The sequence below is a fragment of the Homalodisca vitripennis genome, chromosome 6 (assembly GCF_021130785.1).
Source record: "Homalodisca vitripennis isolate AUS2020 chromosome 6, UT_GWSS_2.1, whole genome shotgun sequence".
Lineage (NCBI taxonomy): Eukaryota > Metazoa > Arthropoda > Insecta > Hemiptera > Cicadellidae > Homalodisca > Homalodisca vitripennis.
This window is the reverse complement of record NC_060212.1, coordinates 62,191,520-62,209,738: the sequence shown is the minus strand read 5'-3', so window position 1 is coordinate 62,209,738 and position 18,219 is coordinate 62,191,520. Positions and strand designations below refer to the sequence as shown.

Below are 18,219 nucleotides of genomic sequence, written 5' to 3'. Positions count from 1 at the left end.
TATAGTACAAAATGTAAAATTAACATTAAAGTTAGATTTCGGTTATGCTTTTTAGACAGTGTTGTGTTGCAATAATACTGTACTTACAATGTTCACTTTAATTAAATTTATTTATACTGAAACTATTCTGTATGTCTTAAAATTCAACCTTTTCAGTCTAAAGCCCACCTTAACGTAATTTCAGTGTTTAAAAGATACTTTTAATAATCCACCCTAACACGATAAAATTTAATATGTTAAATTTTTTTTCAAAGAAACCTTTTCGGTTACTTTGTGTCGAGTAATGTTTTCGGCAGTGATAAAATCTGGTATATAAATGTAATTCTGAAGCAGGGAAATTCTACTGGAATTCATAAACCAATTTATCTCCTGGTGCTCTAAACGTATCTGGCTTGGAAAGCGAGTCAGCAGATTTAAATGTGAAAAGAGTGAAGGGTAGTACTCCAATTACTTTGAGAGCTCCCGATACCTTCATTGCGTATTACCATCTAAATAAGGGAAATTACGTAATCACGATAATGGATTCACTTAACAATCAATACACATTGTTCTCTTAAGTATTTGAACAACTTCGTTGTGCAGTGCACTACGTTTTTTACTAAAGTTTCCAATTTGTAAAAAAACTGGTACAATAATTTGATATAAGTGATGTGATAATATGTCATCATTATCAAAACAAGGCATTCATATTACCATGAAATGTATTTGTACTTCTTTAATGATGTACGATATCTCGATAATCACGAAGATTGTTAAGTATTCAAATAAACCGAACCTTTTAAACTTGTGTAACCAGTTATGCTGTTACTTAATCTTTATGTATATATTCGGGAAGTATGTATATATTTGCTTGTTGATTTAATGATTAAACTATTAGTTGATCCAATAGATACATTTTCTGCTTCTAAACTATAAATTACGTTTATTTTAAGGGAAAAGTATCAATATTTTATAACATGCATTAGATTGAATGTCGATGAACAACATGTTGCTTATGTTATTGTTATTGCAGATAAATTTTTATTTTATCCACAATACATAACTCAGTCAGCAGCACATTTTAAATTAATATAATAACATATATAAGGTTGTTTTTTTTTTTTTTTTTTTTTTTTTTTTTTTTTTTTTTTTTTTTTTTTTTTTTTTTTTTTTTTTTTTTTTTGTGTGAAATTTGGTATTTGAGAGAAGACCCGCTATTACAACTTCTATAGCTTTACGGACATGCACATAGACCCATGATTGAGATAATTTAGAAAAAATAAATTGTGGGTTTACATGAAGTAACTAGACTAATTAATTTGGTGGTTTTTTGAAGATTCAGATTATGAAGAGTATGTTGAGAAGAGTTTGTAAAATGTTTTAATGTATACATAATTGAAAACAAATTATACGTTCTGAATTATTTCATGGTTTATGGCCAATAGTTATTTAATAATCATGTAAAATTACATAAAGACACTTTTGCAATCAAATTAAAACCTCTGCAATGAAGGACGTCCTGGCGTTTCTGTTTGACTTTAAATTCAAGTGAAACGTCAAGGAAATTCGTCGTGGTGGGTTAATTTTACGTTTATATTCATATTAAAGAAGTGCTTTAAGAACAAGACTGGCTCATGAATAATTTCATGAAACATTATTCAAGTTTGCGGTGAAAGAGTCCAAAAACTGTGATCACTTTCAGATAGAACCAAATTAATATTTTATGCCTCTTGGGAATAAAATCGTGGTACATTTAAAAAGCGTTTCAAGCGTTAAACATGAAAAATCGTAACATACAACATTTCTGCTGTTGTAAGTTTTTAATGGGTTTAAAGATACAATTAACTTTTAATTTCGCCCATTTACGTATTTTTACTATTTATATTGGTTTTGTATTGAGGCAAAACCGTGTTAATCCTATTTTGGTTTTTATAACAAAGACCGGAAACAAGCAATTTCAACGAAATTTGGTTACTAGATTATTTTAAGTGATACAGTGATAAGGTAGTGGTAATTACATTACAGTACTATAGTAAATTATTGTTTACTTTTTATCAAAAACTTATTCTTCTTCCTTATTTCCTATTGCCTATGTTAGAATGAGAGGTAGTAGATTACGATGACAAAACTGGTTGGCGGTGACGTATATTTGTATTTCCTCATACATAATAAATTATTAACAATGACGTCGAGAGACACACGTCTGTATCTCTACGATTCAGAGAACATCATCAAGCTTGAGGCCAAAGTTGTGAACTTGTGAATAAACTCATTACATCAGTTGATGCTCTCAAGACGGATGTTTGAGTCGATGTCTTTTGCGTTTGTGCTGTGTGTGTAGAATTAAACGTTCTACAGTTCTATACTGGGCGTAGGTTGAATAGTCAAAATGTCGGAAAAACCCGTAGACAAATTTATTTTATACCTACTCACCCTCATTACAAGTTATTCACTGTTCCTAGTAATGCAACTCGTGTAAAGCAGTGAAAACCAGAGTTTAATTTTAAATACATTTCGATACGTCTTTATAAAACCTAGTTTTCAGTCGTTTCAGATTGTTAACAAGCTAATCGTTATACGAATAAATAAAATGATGAAAATATTCCTTCATGATTTATTCTCGTACAATTTACTCAACGCATAGTTGAGTTCATTATTTTTTGGCAGTGTTGTCATTTTAATTATTTCATTTTTTGTTGTTTCAGGTATGGTTGGACTTTTGGCGATGGAGATTGAATTATTGATCAGTGGTAAATTTTAACAGTTCAGGTATTCTTAAGTTAATTATAAATATAAATATACCTTTATTGCATATTGAAGTAATTAAATCTAACTTATTTTAATTTTTGATTAATTCAATATTTAAAGCATAGAACAAAAAACAATTTCAATGATTTTTGGTTTTGGAAAGTTGGATGAAAACGCTACAAGATTTTTTTATTGTTTTTGTCTTAAACGCCAATGATGTATGAAATGGTAAAGTTTGTTAAATATTACGAAAAATAATGACATGAATACAAAGCCAACAAAGGATTTTATGTGCAGTGATTGTTTTTTTAGGTAAACAGACTTAAGAAAATTGTATAAAATATATTTTACTGAAAAGTAATGAAAAGCCTTAGTGCTGTAGGAGCAAAAGAGCGGGCTTCGTCAGGCAGAAAGGCGATTTGTGTGGAGGGTATTGGACGACAGGGTTGTTCATTGAGCCGAGGTATCGGGAGCTTATTTAATACAAGGGCTGGGTGATACAGGACCTCTGGGATAGTAATCCTGCCTCTCTGGTGAGCACGGTAATCATCCTGTAATCCGAGCCACTCCCTATCCTGTATCCTTCAATTACATCTGCATGTTGTGACACGACTGGCTTTTGCGCAGTTTAATTTTCTACACATCACACACAACAGCCTACACGGTATTGTTTCACTTACTTTGGGACTTAATACATGTTTGTACTGCTGAGTTCATTTCTATATTCATCGCAAAGAAGGTGGTTCGTGTTTGATAAAAACTTGTTTTTAACTCAGGTTATGACAATTCAAAAAAGGTATAAAATTCAAAATAAGTTTAAATCTTATTGTTATAATAGGTATGTTTATTTATATTTAAGTGATTAATATAATAATTATAAAATTGTTCACATAGATAGTAATACCTAGTATTGTAATATCCTTTTTCGGTTAAGGATCTAATAAACATTATTTGTTCAATTGTATATATGAAATAGAAAACGAATATTGGAATTATATAAAATTGGTTAAAATATGTATGTCAATCCAAATTTTGAGTTAAAAAATTGTAAGTAAAAGATTGGATCCAAAATTTTTGATAGTTTTGCCTTTTAAGTTATAGTTTGATAGTTATTTTTACGTAGAGTAATAAATTAAACTGAACGGAATGATAATATTGGTATTCAGGGATATGAAAAAAAGAAATTATCCTGATATTAAATATTTTGTATTATTATAATATCCTTTTCGATTAATGATTGAATACACATTATTTGTTCAGTTGTACTTCATGAAATAGAAAACGAATAATAGAATTATAAAAAATGGGTTAAAATGTATATGTTAATCCAAAAGTTGGTTTAAAAAATATGAAGTAAGAGATTGGTTCCAAAACTTTTGATAGTTTTGCCTTTTTATCGTTATCGTTTGAAAGTTATTTTTATATAGAGTAATACATTAAACCGAACAGAATTATATCAGTATTCCTAATTCACGGATATGTAAAAAAAGAAATGATCCTGATAATTAAATATATTTGTAAGCCATTTTTTAAACCGTTGAAGATAGAAATGTAAAACAAATTATAAAATATCTGTCTTCAAATAAGATTTTAAATTTTCACTTACCCTATTTGAAATCCTTTGCTCTCAATTTATTTTTGAACTTTTCGAAATTCGAACCCAGAACCCTCTATTTTAGAAACACCCTGTAACTTCAACTGTTTAAACTAATTTAATTAGATATCCGATAGCCTATTTAGGGGGTTTACAATGTATTTGGCGGTTCTAGCTCATACCGTTCGCCTAGCATAAATAGTGAACTGGTGGTCCAGGGCTGTGGTTTAGCCTGGGGCTGTGGTTTCGCCTTCCGTGGTAGCTGAGTGGTTAGAGTTGCGGCTTATCGTTCCGTGGACCCGGGTTCGAAATCCGGCTAGGGTATGTGTTTTTCTCCCTAAAAATAATCATCTGGATCGAGCTTGACGTTATGCGGTAAACGATAGAGCTCACATTATTGAAGAAAAGTTTCCTGCAACCAGAGAGAATTCAAAGAGGCTTGTAATTAGTACCCTCTCGGAGGCGGCAAAATACAATTCAGTCCGAGTAGGGCAAAACTCTAATGAGGATTAATCGTAGAAATTGTTTTTAGACCCTTTACATTGACCTTTGGTTTTGTTGACACGTAATGAACTTCTAACTAGTCTGCAAATATTGTATTACACATTTAGCACCCTAAAGATCTACCATAAGTCATGCATTCATTAAAACAGTACATTAAATTATTTCACAAAAATAAAATTATTTTTCATAAATATGTACCCATGTTATTCTGTTACACTGACAAAATATTACCTATAGGATGTGTGCCATTTTATGATTACAATTTGCAGGAATGGCAAGTGATATGTAAATAATTTTCTTTCGAGTAATTGATTTCAGACTGAGGTTCAAAGAAATAACACGCTCATTGTGTAATTTACATTTTATTGTTTAATAATAACGTTAATTATTATTATTATTGAAAGCCCAGCGGCTCCAACGTCCAATGATTAAAACTTATTTATTGTTACTTGAGCATTGGATGAAACTCACCTCTATTAGCACTTTGGTGAACTAAAATGGAAATCTGTATATAATGTAAAAGATATCCAATAAATAATTTACAACTACTCATAACCGGACACATAATCCCCCTTTCAAAATGACTACTACAAAATTCCGCAGTTTATGGGCATCAAGTGTGTATTATCTGTCTTTAAAATAACAATTCTGAATTTATATATATATATATATATATATATATATATATATATATATATATATATATATATATATATATATGTTTGGTTTTTGTACGACTATTAAAAGGACATTCATTACATTTTATTTGTAACAATGAAACATTTTTTGTTAGAATGTAGTTGTTAATATTTAAGCAGAACTAAAAGCGGGTTGAATTATTCCATCTGCAATGAATACATATGTAGTCTTTTATAAATAGAGGAAAAACGTCTCTTACATTACATGCAATGCAGATGGAATACCGTAAATGCGATTCATTTATAAAAGCGAGCCATTATTTCATTTATAGTAAACCCTTCATTACATAGCATGTGGCAATGGTATGGGACACCTTCATGATTTTTATGTGTTACGGAAGTGGATATGTGCTTAACATCATACCACGTAAAGGTTACTTTTTATACTGTCATACGCTCTTTTCCACCTCTGGAATACATCCAAATAGGAGTCGATAAACCAAATGCCCTAATGGTCTCTTAATATAAGTAAAGGACCAAATGAAATTCGAAAAACAAATGTTTCAAAATCTAAGGTTATTTGAATTTTATACTTAGTCGAATACTATTTATAGTCCTCAAATTTTTCTTCTTGTGGCTGAAAACGGAAAACTTAACTGATCCAAAAAGATTAAATTTTAAAGCCCAAAAACTATGTGATGCTTTTGGGGAACATATGTTTTCCCAACATGTTTCTGCATTCGTGGTATATTATCTTTAGCTTTTACAATTATAAATCTAGTTTTTGAAGCCAACTAACTGTATGTAAAAGTTGCAACTTTTTGGCTATACTGTCAAAATCAATATGGCCTATTTAATATTTAGCATTTAAACCAACAGATGGCCACAATTTTGTTTAGAATTATTCAAATTTTGTTTTCTGTATTACGATTGCATTATTAACTTTTTGTTTTCAAAGTTAATATCTATATTAATTTTTTTATGTATCCTAATTTGCCATACAAAAAAATCTCGAATTTCAATGTTATATCACTTTGAACAACACACACAGTATCCAATATATAATATATATATATATATACTCGTTCTATTTCGTGTAGATAAGACAGTTGTTGCATTACGTAGTAGGCTAGTCAAGTTTGGTTTTGATGTTTACTGTGTTAGGGATATTATTAGTAGATCTTACTTAAGTTTTCAAAACTAATAATTACAATTTTTCTTGTCATGGAGGTTTAATGTGTAATACTGTTTTAGACGTTAGGTTTGTACGCTTATATAATTACCTTTAGTAATCCTTTTTCATTTTTACATATAGATATCTTTTTATGTTATTTTTTTATTTTAACAAGTTATAGAGCTAACTTATTCTAGAAATTACTTAACTCATTGTTTACGAGTTGTTTTGGAGGGTTCTTGAAAAAAATATATCTTTCAATCGCTGTAGGAAAGGACATTATTGAAATAAAGTATTTATATTCATGATAGTTAAATTGGTATGAACGGTAATATCCTAATTAATTTTCAATAAAGATTCAATCCCAAAAATTATCCCCCCCCATATAATGGTCAACAAACACTACCCTGGTTACAGAAGAATTACTACAATACCTAAACGCGTTATTTCATGTAATACATTACTCTTTTTTATATAGTGAAGATCTTTTAAAAGTTTGTATATATACAACACATGTATATATATATATATATATATACAATGGATATATACAACACATGAGTGGGTGGTATATCACCTCCAGACCACGAGCTTCCTAGAAATTGTATCACGTTTATCATTCAAAGGTAAATAATAAGTTAACTGCTACTAACATCAGTAACACTACGTTTCGAGATTTTCAATCTGGTCTCTTCCTCAGGTGAATAACTAAGCTAATACATAACTACAATCCAAGTTATTATAAACAAATGAAGTGTTTGTTTGTTATTCGCCTGATGAAAATATTAGATTGCACTTCTCGAAACGTGGTGTTAATTAATTTCTTTGTAGCATTGAATGATGGAAATATATCCGAATAATTTTGTTTCCTTCACAATCCTTCCATCGTCAAAGACAAATATCAAACAAAGAATTAATAATAAGTTAAGCTGATGCATCAAAAGCAATTTAGTACACTTAGATTTTATTTTTTTATCACTTGATTGTTATTTTTGCTGAGAAATGATGTACGGATACATCACAAACTGGATATTACATACATTACATGCTGGACAAACTGGATATGATATACTACATATTACATACTGGACATACTGGATGTTACATGCTTTACATACTAAATATTACATACTTTACGTACTGGATATTACATACTGGATATTACATACATTACATGCTGGACAAACTGGATATGATATACTACATATTACATACTGGACATACTGGATGTTACATGCTTTACATACTAAATATTACATACTTTACGTACTGGATATTACATACATTACATGCTGGACAAACTGGATATGATATACTACATATTACATACTGGACATACTGGATGTTACATGCTTTACATACTAAATATTACATACTTTACGTACTGGATATTACATACATTACATGCTGGACAAACTGGATATGATATACTACATATTACATACTGGACATACTGGATGTTACATGCTTTACATACTAAATATTACATACTTTACGTACTGGATATTACATACTGGATATTACATACATTACATGCTGGACAAACTGGATATGATATACTACATATTACATACTGGACATACTGGATGTTACATGCTTTACATACTAAATATTACATACTTTACGTACTGGATATTACATACTGGATATTACATACATTACATGCTGGACAAACTGGATATGATATACTACATATTACATACTGGACATACTGGATGTTACATGCTTTACATACTAAATATTACATACTTTACGTACTGGATATTACATACTGGATATTACATACATTACATGCTGGACAAACTGGATATGATATACTACATATTACATACTGGACATACTGGATGTTACATGCTTTACATACTAAATATTACATACTTTACGTACTGGATATTACATACATTACATGCTGGACAAACTGGATATGATATACTACATATTACATACTGGACATACTGGATGTTACATGCTTTACATACTAAATATTACATACTTTACGTACTGGATATTACATACATTACATGCTGGACAAACTGGATATGATATACTACATATTACATACTGGACATACTGGATGTTACATGCTTTACATACTAAATATTACATACTTTACGTACTGGATATTACATACATTACATGCTGGACAAACTGGATATGATATACTACATATTACATACTGGACATACTGGATGTTACATGCTTTACATACTAAATATTACATACTTTACGTACTGGATATTACATACTGGATATTACATACATTACATGCTGGACAAACTGGATATGATATACTACATATTACATACTGGACATACTGGATGTTACATGCTTTACATACTAAATATTACATACTTTACGTACTGGATATTACATACATTACATGCTGGACAAACTGGATATGATATACTACATATTACATACTGGACATACTGGATGTTACATGCTTTACATACTAAATATTACATACTTTACGTACTGGATATTACATACTGGATATTACATACATTACATGCTGGACAAACTGGATATGATATACTACATATTACATACTGGACATACTGGATGTTACATGCTTTACATACTAAATATATTACATACATTACGTACTGGATATTACATACTGGATGTTACTTACATTACATACTGGATGTTACATACATTGCCTACTGGATGTTACATACATTGCCTACTGGATGTTACATACATTACATACTGGATGTTACATACATTACATACTGGATGTTACGTACATTACATACTGGATGTTACATACATTACATACTGGATGTTACGTACATTACATACTGGATGTTATGTACATTACATACTGGATGTTACATACATTACATACTGGATGTTACATACATTACATACTGGATGTTACGTACATTACATACTGGATGTTACATACATTACATACTGGATGTTACGTACATTACATACTGGATGTTACATACATTACATACTGGATGTTACGTACATTACATACTGGATGTTACGTACATTACATACTGGATGTTACATACATTACATACTGGATGTTATGTACATTACATACTGGATGTTACATACATTACATACTGGATGTTACGTACATTACATACTGGATGTTACATACATTACATACTGGATGTTACGTACATTACATACTGGATGTTACGTACATTACATACTGGATGTTACATACATTACATACTGGATGTTACGTACATTACATACTGGATGTTACATACATTACATACTGGATGTTACGTACATTACATACTGGATGTTACATACATTACATACTGGATGTTACATAGATTACATACTGGATGTTACGTACATTACATACTGGATGTTACGTACATTACATACTGGATGTTACATACATTACATACTGGATGTTATGTACATTACATACTGGATGTTACATACATTTCCTACTGGATGTTACATACATTACATACTGGATGTTACATACATTACATACTGGATGTTACGTACATTACATACTGGATGTTACATACATTATATACTGGATGTTACGTACATTACATACTGGATATTACATACTGGATGTTACATACATTACATACTGGATGTTACGTACATTACATACTGGATGTTAAATACATTACATACTGGATGTTACGTACATTACATACTGGATGTTACATACATTACATACTGGATGTTACATACATTACATAGTGAATGTTACATACATTACATACTGGATGTTACATACATTACATACTGGATGTTACATACATTACATACTGGATGTTACATACATTTCCTACTGGATGTTACATACATTACATACTGGATGTTACATACATTACATACTGGATGTTACGTACATTACATACTGGATGTTACATACATTACATACTGGATGTTATGTACATTACATACTGGATGTTACATACATTACATACTGGATGTTACATACATTACATACTGGATGTTACGTACATTACATACTGGATGTTACATACATTACATACTGGATGTTACGTACATTACATACTGGATGTTACATACATTACATACTGGATGTTACGTACATTACATACTGGATGTTACGTACATTACATACTGGATGTTAAATACATTACATACTGGATGTTACGTACATTACATACTGGATGTTACGTACATTACATACTGGATGTTACGTACATTACATACTGGATGTTACATACATTACATACTGGATATTACATACTGGATGTTACATACATTACATACTGGATGTTACGTACATTACATACTGGGCTTTATGTGCTTTACATGCTAGATATTACATACTACATATTACATACATTACATACTGGATATTACATAATGAATTTTAATTCCGTACTGATTGAATGGAATTTAGCGAGTTAAGTTATCACTAAACAGGGAAGTAATAAGTTCAATAATGTTATGAAGTTAAATGTAATTGAAGTAATTTTTTGATCGAAGTAGGTCATTGTAATAAAAACAAGCAGCACAAGAAGTTACATACTTATTAGGGGGCTACCTTGACCAATACCATTTAAGAGTCGACCATGAGGTTCGACCATATGAGATGTGACGACAAGAGATGACCACGTCCAAACGTGAAAATGAGACCTGACGTGAGCACGTAGCGAGTAAGTGCCAACGTGCAGTGCTGAACATGCCCCAGTAATACTCCATTACGAAGTTTGTTCTGTAGAACCTTGAAGCGCAGTCTGTAATAGGTTCTGTGTCAATACTCCCTTGTATTCCGTTCTGCGCCTGGATTACAAGGCGACTACTGTTAGTTCTGGGACTCGCTAATATTTACTCTTTGATACGGGAATAACTCTTTACTTCCTGCATCTGCTCTTATTGCTCGCCGGATATATACTTACTTATGTACGTGCCCTTCTTTATTGCATTCAATACACTTAGTAGTTAAGTATGCAAGTAGGAAATTGTGTTAAAAATGCGTTTATGTTTCTGTCTAAAAGTTATTAAATATTTTCGGTGATTACGATTAATGTTGTTTTATAAATTATATTGGTGACAATTTTATGTATTTGTGTATCTAACTCAGTGTGAAATTCTTGTGAATCGTAAGATACAGTTTATCGCCTACTACAATACATGTTAATTGTGCACTCGTATGTGTTCAGTTACCTTCCATTATAGCACATGCGTCCATAGTGGTACAATAGCAACAGTTTATAAAACCTTTTTAAACTTATAGCCGACACTATTAAACATTATTTTCCCTTACCAAACCAATTCAAACTACAGAATAGATTGTAATAGACTAATAAAAAATGTCTTCATTGTCCCTTAATAAATGAGGGTTTAAAAGTCATGTCGTATAATTTGACGTGAAGTGTATATAAATACCTAAATACCTTTCATTATAGCAACATTTCTCTGAAGTGGTACAGTAGCAACAATTTGTAAAGCCTTTTTAAACCCATTAACTGATATGATCATACATTTTTTTCTTACCAAACCAAATTCAAGTTATAGAGTAGAATGTGACAGGCGAATGAAAAATGTCTACATTGTCCCCTAATAACCGAGGGCTTAATAGTCATGTCGTGTAAATGTACTTTACGTATATATAGAAATGTGCTACTTTTATATACTTATGATATGTTTCATAACTAAAAACTATTTCTCGCAGTGCAATGTAAATGCTAATTTTGTCTATACAAAAGCAGAGCCCGGAGGGAATTTCGAAATAAGAATGAACCTATATGTTAATCAAGGACACTAAAAATGTCCATGTAAAATTTTTGTACAATCGTTCCAGTAGATTTTACGTAATTTAACAAAGAAAGTTAAATCATAGGAAATACATTTATATTTTAGATACCTTGGCTGAGTTCTTACCATAGATGAAAGTTAGATATGTCCTCATCATCAGTCTAAATGTGTTAATAGGTCTCATGTTAAAATCGAGCATACTGAGATTGTATGCTTCGCTAACGCTCAGCTACTAATGTGTAATGTTTCATTAGCACGACAGGAAACTTCGGATGTATAACTTCACATCATATGAGTTCATACATTCATTGGTTAAATATAGATAGGTACAGAGCAATGGCCGGTATGTTCAATGAATGTACAATACCTATTATTATAGTACGTGTTTCTCCTGTATGTATGAGGCGATACCCTCTATAAAAGTATTAATCATAAGTACAGGTATTTATCTGCTTTGTCAGCGAAGACCATGTTCAGAAAATGTGGTGCCGCTTTAAAAATGTATGTGGTAGTGGTTTCGAGTAACCGTGTCAAATTAAAATTATTTGTTTGTATTCTAGTTCCTTAATTTTAGTAGAAGCATTGAAGTCGGTATATTTGTATTTAAAACATTGCATTATTCTGTATTTGGAGAAGTCATCATAAAGGGTTATGAATATTAAAAACATATACAGAGCCCAAGACCGATATAACCATCTTTTTTGGTTAGGTCTCATTTAGAATTATCATACAAAAAAAGTGAGAAGTACCGAAAGAACAGTCGTATATGAACATAACTAATCAGACAGACGTTCGTTAGTTGGGTGCAGGCCGTTAGTTACACGTAACTCACTTCGTCTGAGTGGGGCTCAGGACCGTCTGAGTTGGAGTGGACGTTTTGTCACTGGACAGTTCATTAGTATTAATTATTCCAAAGTACAAGAGGCTTTATTACTGCAGCGTTGTTAATTCCAGGATCCAAATGTTGTGACAAACCACAAATGCATGGTTTGTTTGTCATTCACTAAATGCACTAATCATGTTGATAACGCCACTGGCTAATTAATTACAAATAATGGAATAACGAGATCGTGAAAATGTTTACCACAAAAATAATGAAATAAATTAATACGGTTTATGTAAAATGTTGGTAACTAGAAATTAATTTTACCGTTTATCCTTTAATTAATGAAAACATACACACTCGCCACTGTTTACAAATAAAAATCTGTGTTATTACAGCGACAATTGTACATTGTATAGTAAACGTCAGTGAATATTTTGTCATAAATTTCAGATGCTACAACTTCATTATATAATTTTGTTTGATTTTAAAATATGGTACGGGAACATTCAATACAATAATTTGTTAAGCACATATAAAGGGTGTTGTTCATATAGTTGGTGTCTAGTACATATTTTGTAACTATACGGGTTGTTTTCGTTATTTTACTTTATGTATTTTCAACAGACACCATTTTGTTAATATAAAGAAATAACACAATTTGTATTTATTTTCCTCTTATCTATTCAATCATTTTATATGCAAAATTTGGTTTCTTTAGCTTAAATTGATCTAGAGATATTATTTTTTTTAATACAAAATGCAAAATGGTGGCTAGCGGCTGAACGACACATTTTTCGACCTACATTTTTTTATTGAAATTATGAATACTATCACCCATCGTAGTTTGTGACACTCTTTTGTGAACACCCTGTATAATACAAGCCATACAATATTTGTATCACCTTTAGTGTTTTGTAACGGGATTTGTATGTAAACTTGCAAGTATTCTGACAGCGTGTTTCAAATAAAATAGTTTTATGCTTAAAACATGTATACAATCCACAGTCAGTTATGATTAATCTTTACTGTATACATTGCATTGATCTTTAAATTGCTACTTTCAACCCTTAAAACATTTATAAGGTAAATAATTGGAAATGTGCTAAAGTGTACGTCAAAGTCAACCTCTTGAGTAAGAAAAGAAAGGTTAAAATTTAAATTTAAATCATTGTATGATTTCACTTTTACCTTAGCGTTCTTTTATCTCTGTAGATAATACATAATAGTTTTATCTGCCCTTCACTTAGCTCGTGTTTTAGTTAAAATATCACATATATGTTTTCCCTTTGACTTTTAAATTAATGCATAGTTAAATATATACAATGCAAGTAAAAATATTTACTTTACTGTATTCGTTAAACACATAGTAGGAATTGACTCAAATGTAAATTTATATTACTTGTATTAATAGTTTTCCTTGAATACATTGTCTTTGTTGTTCTTCATTGTTTGTCATTGTTATTGAAATGCTGCTATACAAGTATAGCTATTGTTAAAATTGTAGAGATACTGTAGGGTTAAACACTGCCATATAATTGCCGACTGGTTGTAGCGAAGTAATTAGGCACGTTTAGGTCATGGCTTTCATTGGGACAGTGTCAATTTGTCATTCTCCGAACATTGTGGTCGCTGGAAATCATTAATAATGGCGCCCTCTGTCGGTGGTCCATTGGAGGACAGAATTCGGCGAACTTTCTGTAATTGTTGGGAGTTTAGCTTGTTGTAAGAGGGGGGCTCAACTTACGTTCAGTCTGGTACAACTCGGTAAGGTTTCATCCTGTTATAATTTATTTATAAGTGGGTTTAATTAGAATTGCAAATGCTGTTAGTGACAGGTTCTGGCCTTACTTGGCAGTTACCGTAGAAAGAAAGATGGATAAGTCGGGATCATTAGTCTACATTTGTTAATACGTCTCATGTTAAATTCGAGCATCCTGAGGTTGTTTACAAATGTATCTCTTTTTGTTATTTTCTCATGGTTACCCATGCGACCAGTGTAAAAATATTCGCTAACGCTCAGCCAAATCAAATGGAGTGACTGTACCAAAATCGAATTCATTGTTCCTCATAGAAATGACACACAATTTCAAGTCTATAGGCCGCCCGGTTCGGTTTCGAGATATCATGTGAATAGAGAGACAAAAAAATGTCCACCTCCTCGAGTGATAGGTTTTTGGGACATTTATCATGTATATACACTGAGGTGAAAAAAAGTGGGACGCACTGTTTTTCTTAAATGCCTTTAGCTTAAATCAACTTGTTGGGCATGAATCGTGTTTACGTAAATAAATATAGTGTATGAGTTCCAGTTCTAAGTAAAAACCGCTAATTGCTGTATAAAAATTTGACAAACCTTTTCATTAGTCTCATTCTGCATGTCTGTTATTCTAATAATGTACTTCTCTATTCTTATCAAGCCAAATCTTGACCTTTGTACATCACTGTTGGCCACCATATCCTCATTCCTCTTTCCGATTGTAACTAACAGTTGTAGTTGTTAAGTTGCAGTTCATTGTTTACTTTTAAAATGCCTCTTTCACCAGTGAATGCGGCTAGAGTGGTACCATTAGTTGAAAATGGCAATAGCGTGCGACAGGTGCCTGAGATAACAGGATTTTCACGTTCAAGCATAAATAGAGCTGTTATTCGATTCAGGTTAACTGGTAGTTATGGTAGAAGGCCCGGATCCGGTCAAAGCCGAGCAACTAGTGCTATGGATGATCGGTTTATTGTTTCATTGAGTCTACGAAATCGGTTTTCAACTTCTGTTGAACTGGCAAATGAACTTCGGAGGGTTCGGGAAGTGAATATTAGCAGATGAACTGTAAGAAGAAGGTTGCAGGAAAGACAATTAAATGCTTGTCGGCCTGCCACTGGCCCAAGACTGACCGCAACGTCATCGGCAAGCTCGTTTGCGATTTGCAAGAAACCACTTAAACTGGACTATTGACCAGTGGAGTCTAGTATTATTCTCTGACGAGTCCAGATTCTCTCTCAGATCACCTGACGGTCGGCAAAGGGTGTGGAGAAGGCGAGGTGAGCGATATGCGCAATGTAACACATCATTCAGGGACAGTTTCAATGGTGGCTCTATCATGGTGTGGGGCGGAATATCAAGGGAAGCTCGAACGGACTTAGTTGTTTTTGATAGAGGAACTTTAAATGGTCAGAGGTATGTCGAAGAGGTTCTAGCAGAACATGTTACAGTTTATGCAGGATTTGTAGGGCCAGATTTTGTTTTCATGCATGACAATGCTCGACCCCATACCGCTAGAGTGGTGCAAGACTACCTTCAGGATGTGCAAATTAGTACGATGGAGTGGCCAGCACGTAGCCCAGATCTAAATCCAATAGAAAATATCTGGGACCAGATTGGGAGAGCAAATTAGAAGTCAACGTGGCGAGCTGCTAACTTTGAATTAATTTCGACAGGCTGTGCAGGCAGAATGGAACAATATTGGTCAACACAACATACAGAACGTGATGTGATGGACAGCATGCCTAGGCAGCTGGAAGCTGTCATCAGATCTTGGGGAGGAAATACGAGGTACTGAACTTTCTGAAATGGAAAACATAAAACCCACCAAGTGTTTTAAAAGAACTCCTTGAAAAGAACACTATTACTCAATTGTGTGGATTTTTGTTGGGTATGAAAACATTATTTTTCTTTTTTTTTTTTAATTAAAACAATACATTTTAAGTAACTGATTTGACTCTTTGTGTTTTAGGTTATTTCTTGAGAGTAATATTGTGTTCAAGTTGGTTTAAACTAAGAAAATAAAAAAGATATTAAACGAAAATAGAGTGTCCCACTTTTTTTGCACCTCAGTGTATATAGGTGTTATGTTCTGGGGGTCATGCTCGGTAGAGTTGTGCAGAAATGTTCAGTGATTGATTCAGCGGGTAACTGTATCTCAGATTCTTGTTTGTACACATCATAATTGCTATTTTTGTACTGATAATGTAGCCCAATTAACTAACTACAAATTATGTTAATTCAGTTTAATAATGGAAGCTTACACAATTTAAGAGATTACCTCATCACGGCACATCCAACTGTGGTCGATAATAACTAATTAAATTTCAATCCGGTTAAGGAAGCAGGTTTTACACATTTCAGTTTTTGTACGGACTTATTGAAAGTAGTATAGAACAGTTTATATCGTTATGTGGTACTAAATTAGAACGCCACGTTTCGAGTATTGGAATCTATTTTCTTCGTCAGGCGTAGAAAACCATAAGGCATGCACAAGAATTTAAAATAGTTTGAACTTTTTAAATATTTCATTACCTTATGTTTGAGTGTTTTCTGACACCTGATGACGAGGCTAGATTCCTATCCTCGAAACGCTGTGTTCTATCATCGTATCATCCAAACTTCTAACAGACATATAACAGCCTTTGTTATTTTGTAAAAAAAGTATTGTAGTATTTTTCTTTTCGTAACAAACTGATAGGGATTACTTTTTTTAATTTTGAAGGTTCCGGAATTCCTTAGGATCTTGGAACATTTCACCATAAGCTATTTAGAATCAAAGATTTTCATATTTTAGATCATATTGATTCTCGACCCCTCGATAGACATTAGACGATGGGGTATACTATCTCTACTGTCTCTGCCAAAAGATATTAAACGAAAATAGAGTGTCCCACTTTTTTTGCACCTCAGTGTATATAGGTGTTATGTTCTGGGGGTCATGCTCGGTAGAGTTGTGCAGAAATGTTCAGTGATTGATTCAGCGGGTAACTGTATCTCAGATTCTTGTTTGTACACATCATAATTGCTATTTTTGTACTGATAATGTAGCCCAATTAACTAACTACAAATTATGTTAATTCAGTTTAATAATGGAAGCTTACACAATTTAAGAGATTACCTCATCACGGCACATCCAACTGTGGTCGATAATAACTAATTAAATTTCAATCCGGTTAAGGAAGCAGGTTTTACACATTTCAGTTTTTGTACGGACTTATTGAAAGTAGTATAGAACAGTTTATATCGTTATGTGGTACTAAATTAGAACGC

The 18,219-nt window shown here is 32.0% G+C and overlaps 1 protein-coding gene across 2 annotated transcripts in view; it reads left to right on the top strand.

Moving 5' to 3' along the window:
* LOC124364378 (E3 ubiquitin-protein ligase CBL-B-B-like) overlaps positions 1–18,219 on the top strand; it is a 250,840-nt gene that overhangs the window by 204,034 nt on the left and 28,587 nt on the right. The window contains exon 2 of one of the 2 annotated variants that reach the window (XM_046819786.1): positions 2,685–3,700. The exons of the other annotated variant lie outside the window; for it this stretch is intronic. Coding sequence (XP_046675742.1) covers positions 2,685–2,715 — 31 coding nt within the window. The 3' untranslated portion in view covers positions 2,716–3,700. Of the gene's footprint in view, positions 1–2,684; positions 3,701–18,219 lie in introns of those variants that run through there. 2 annotated transcript variants of the gene reach the window in all.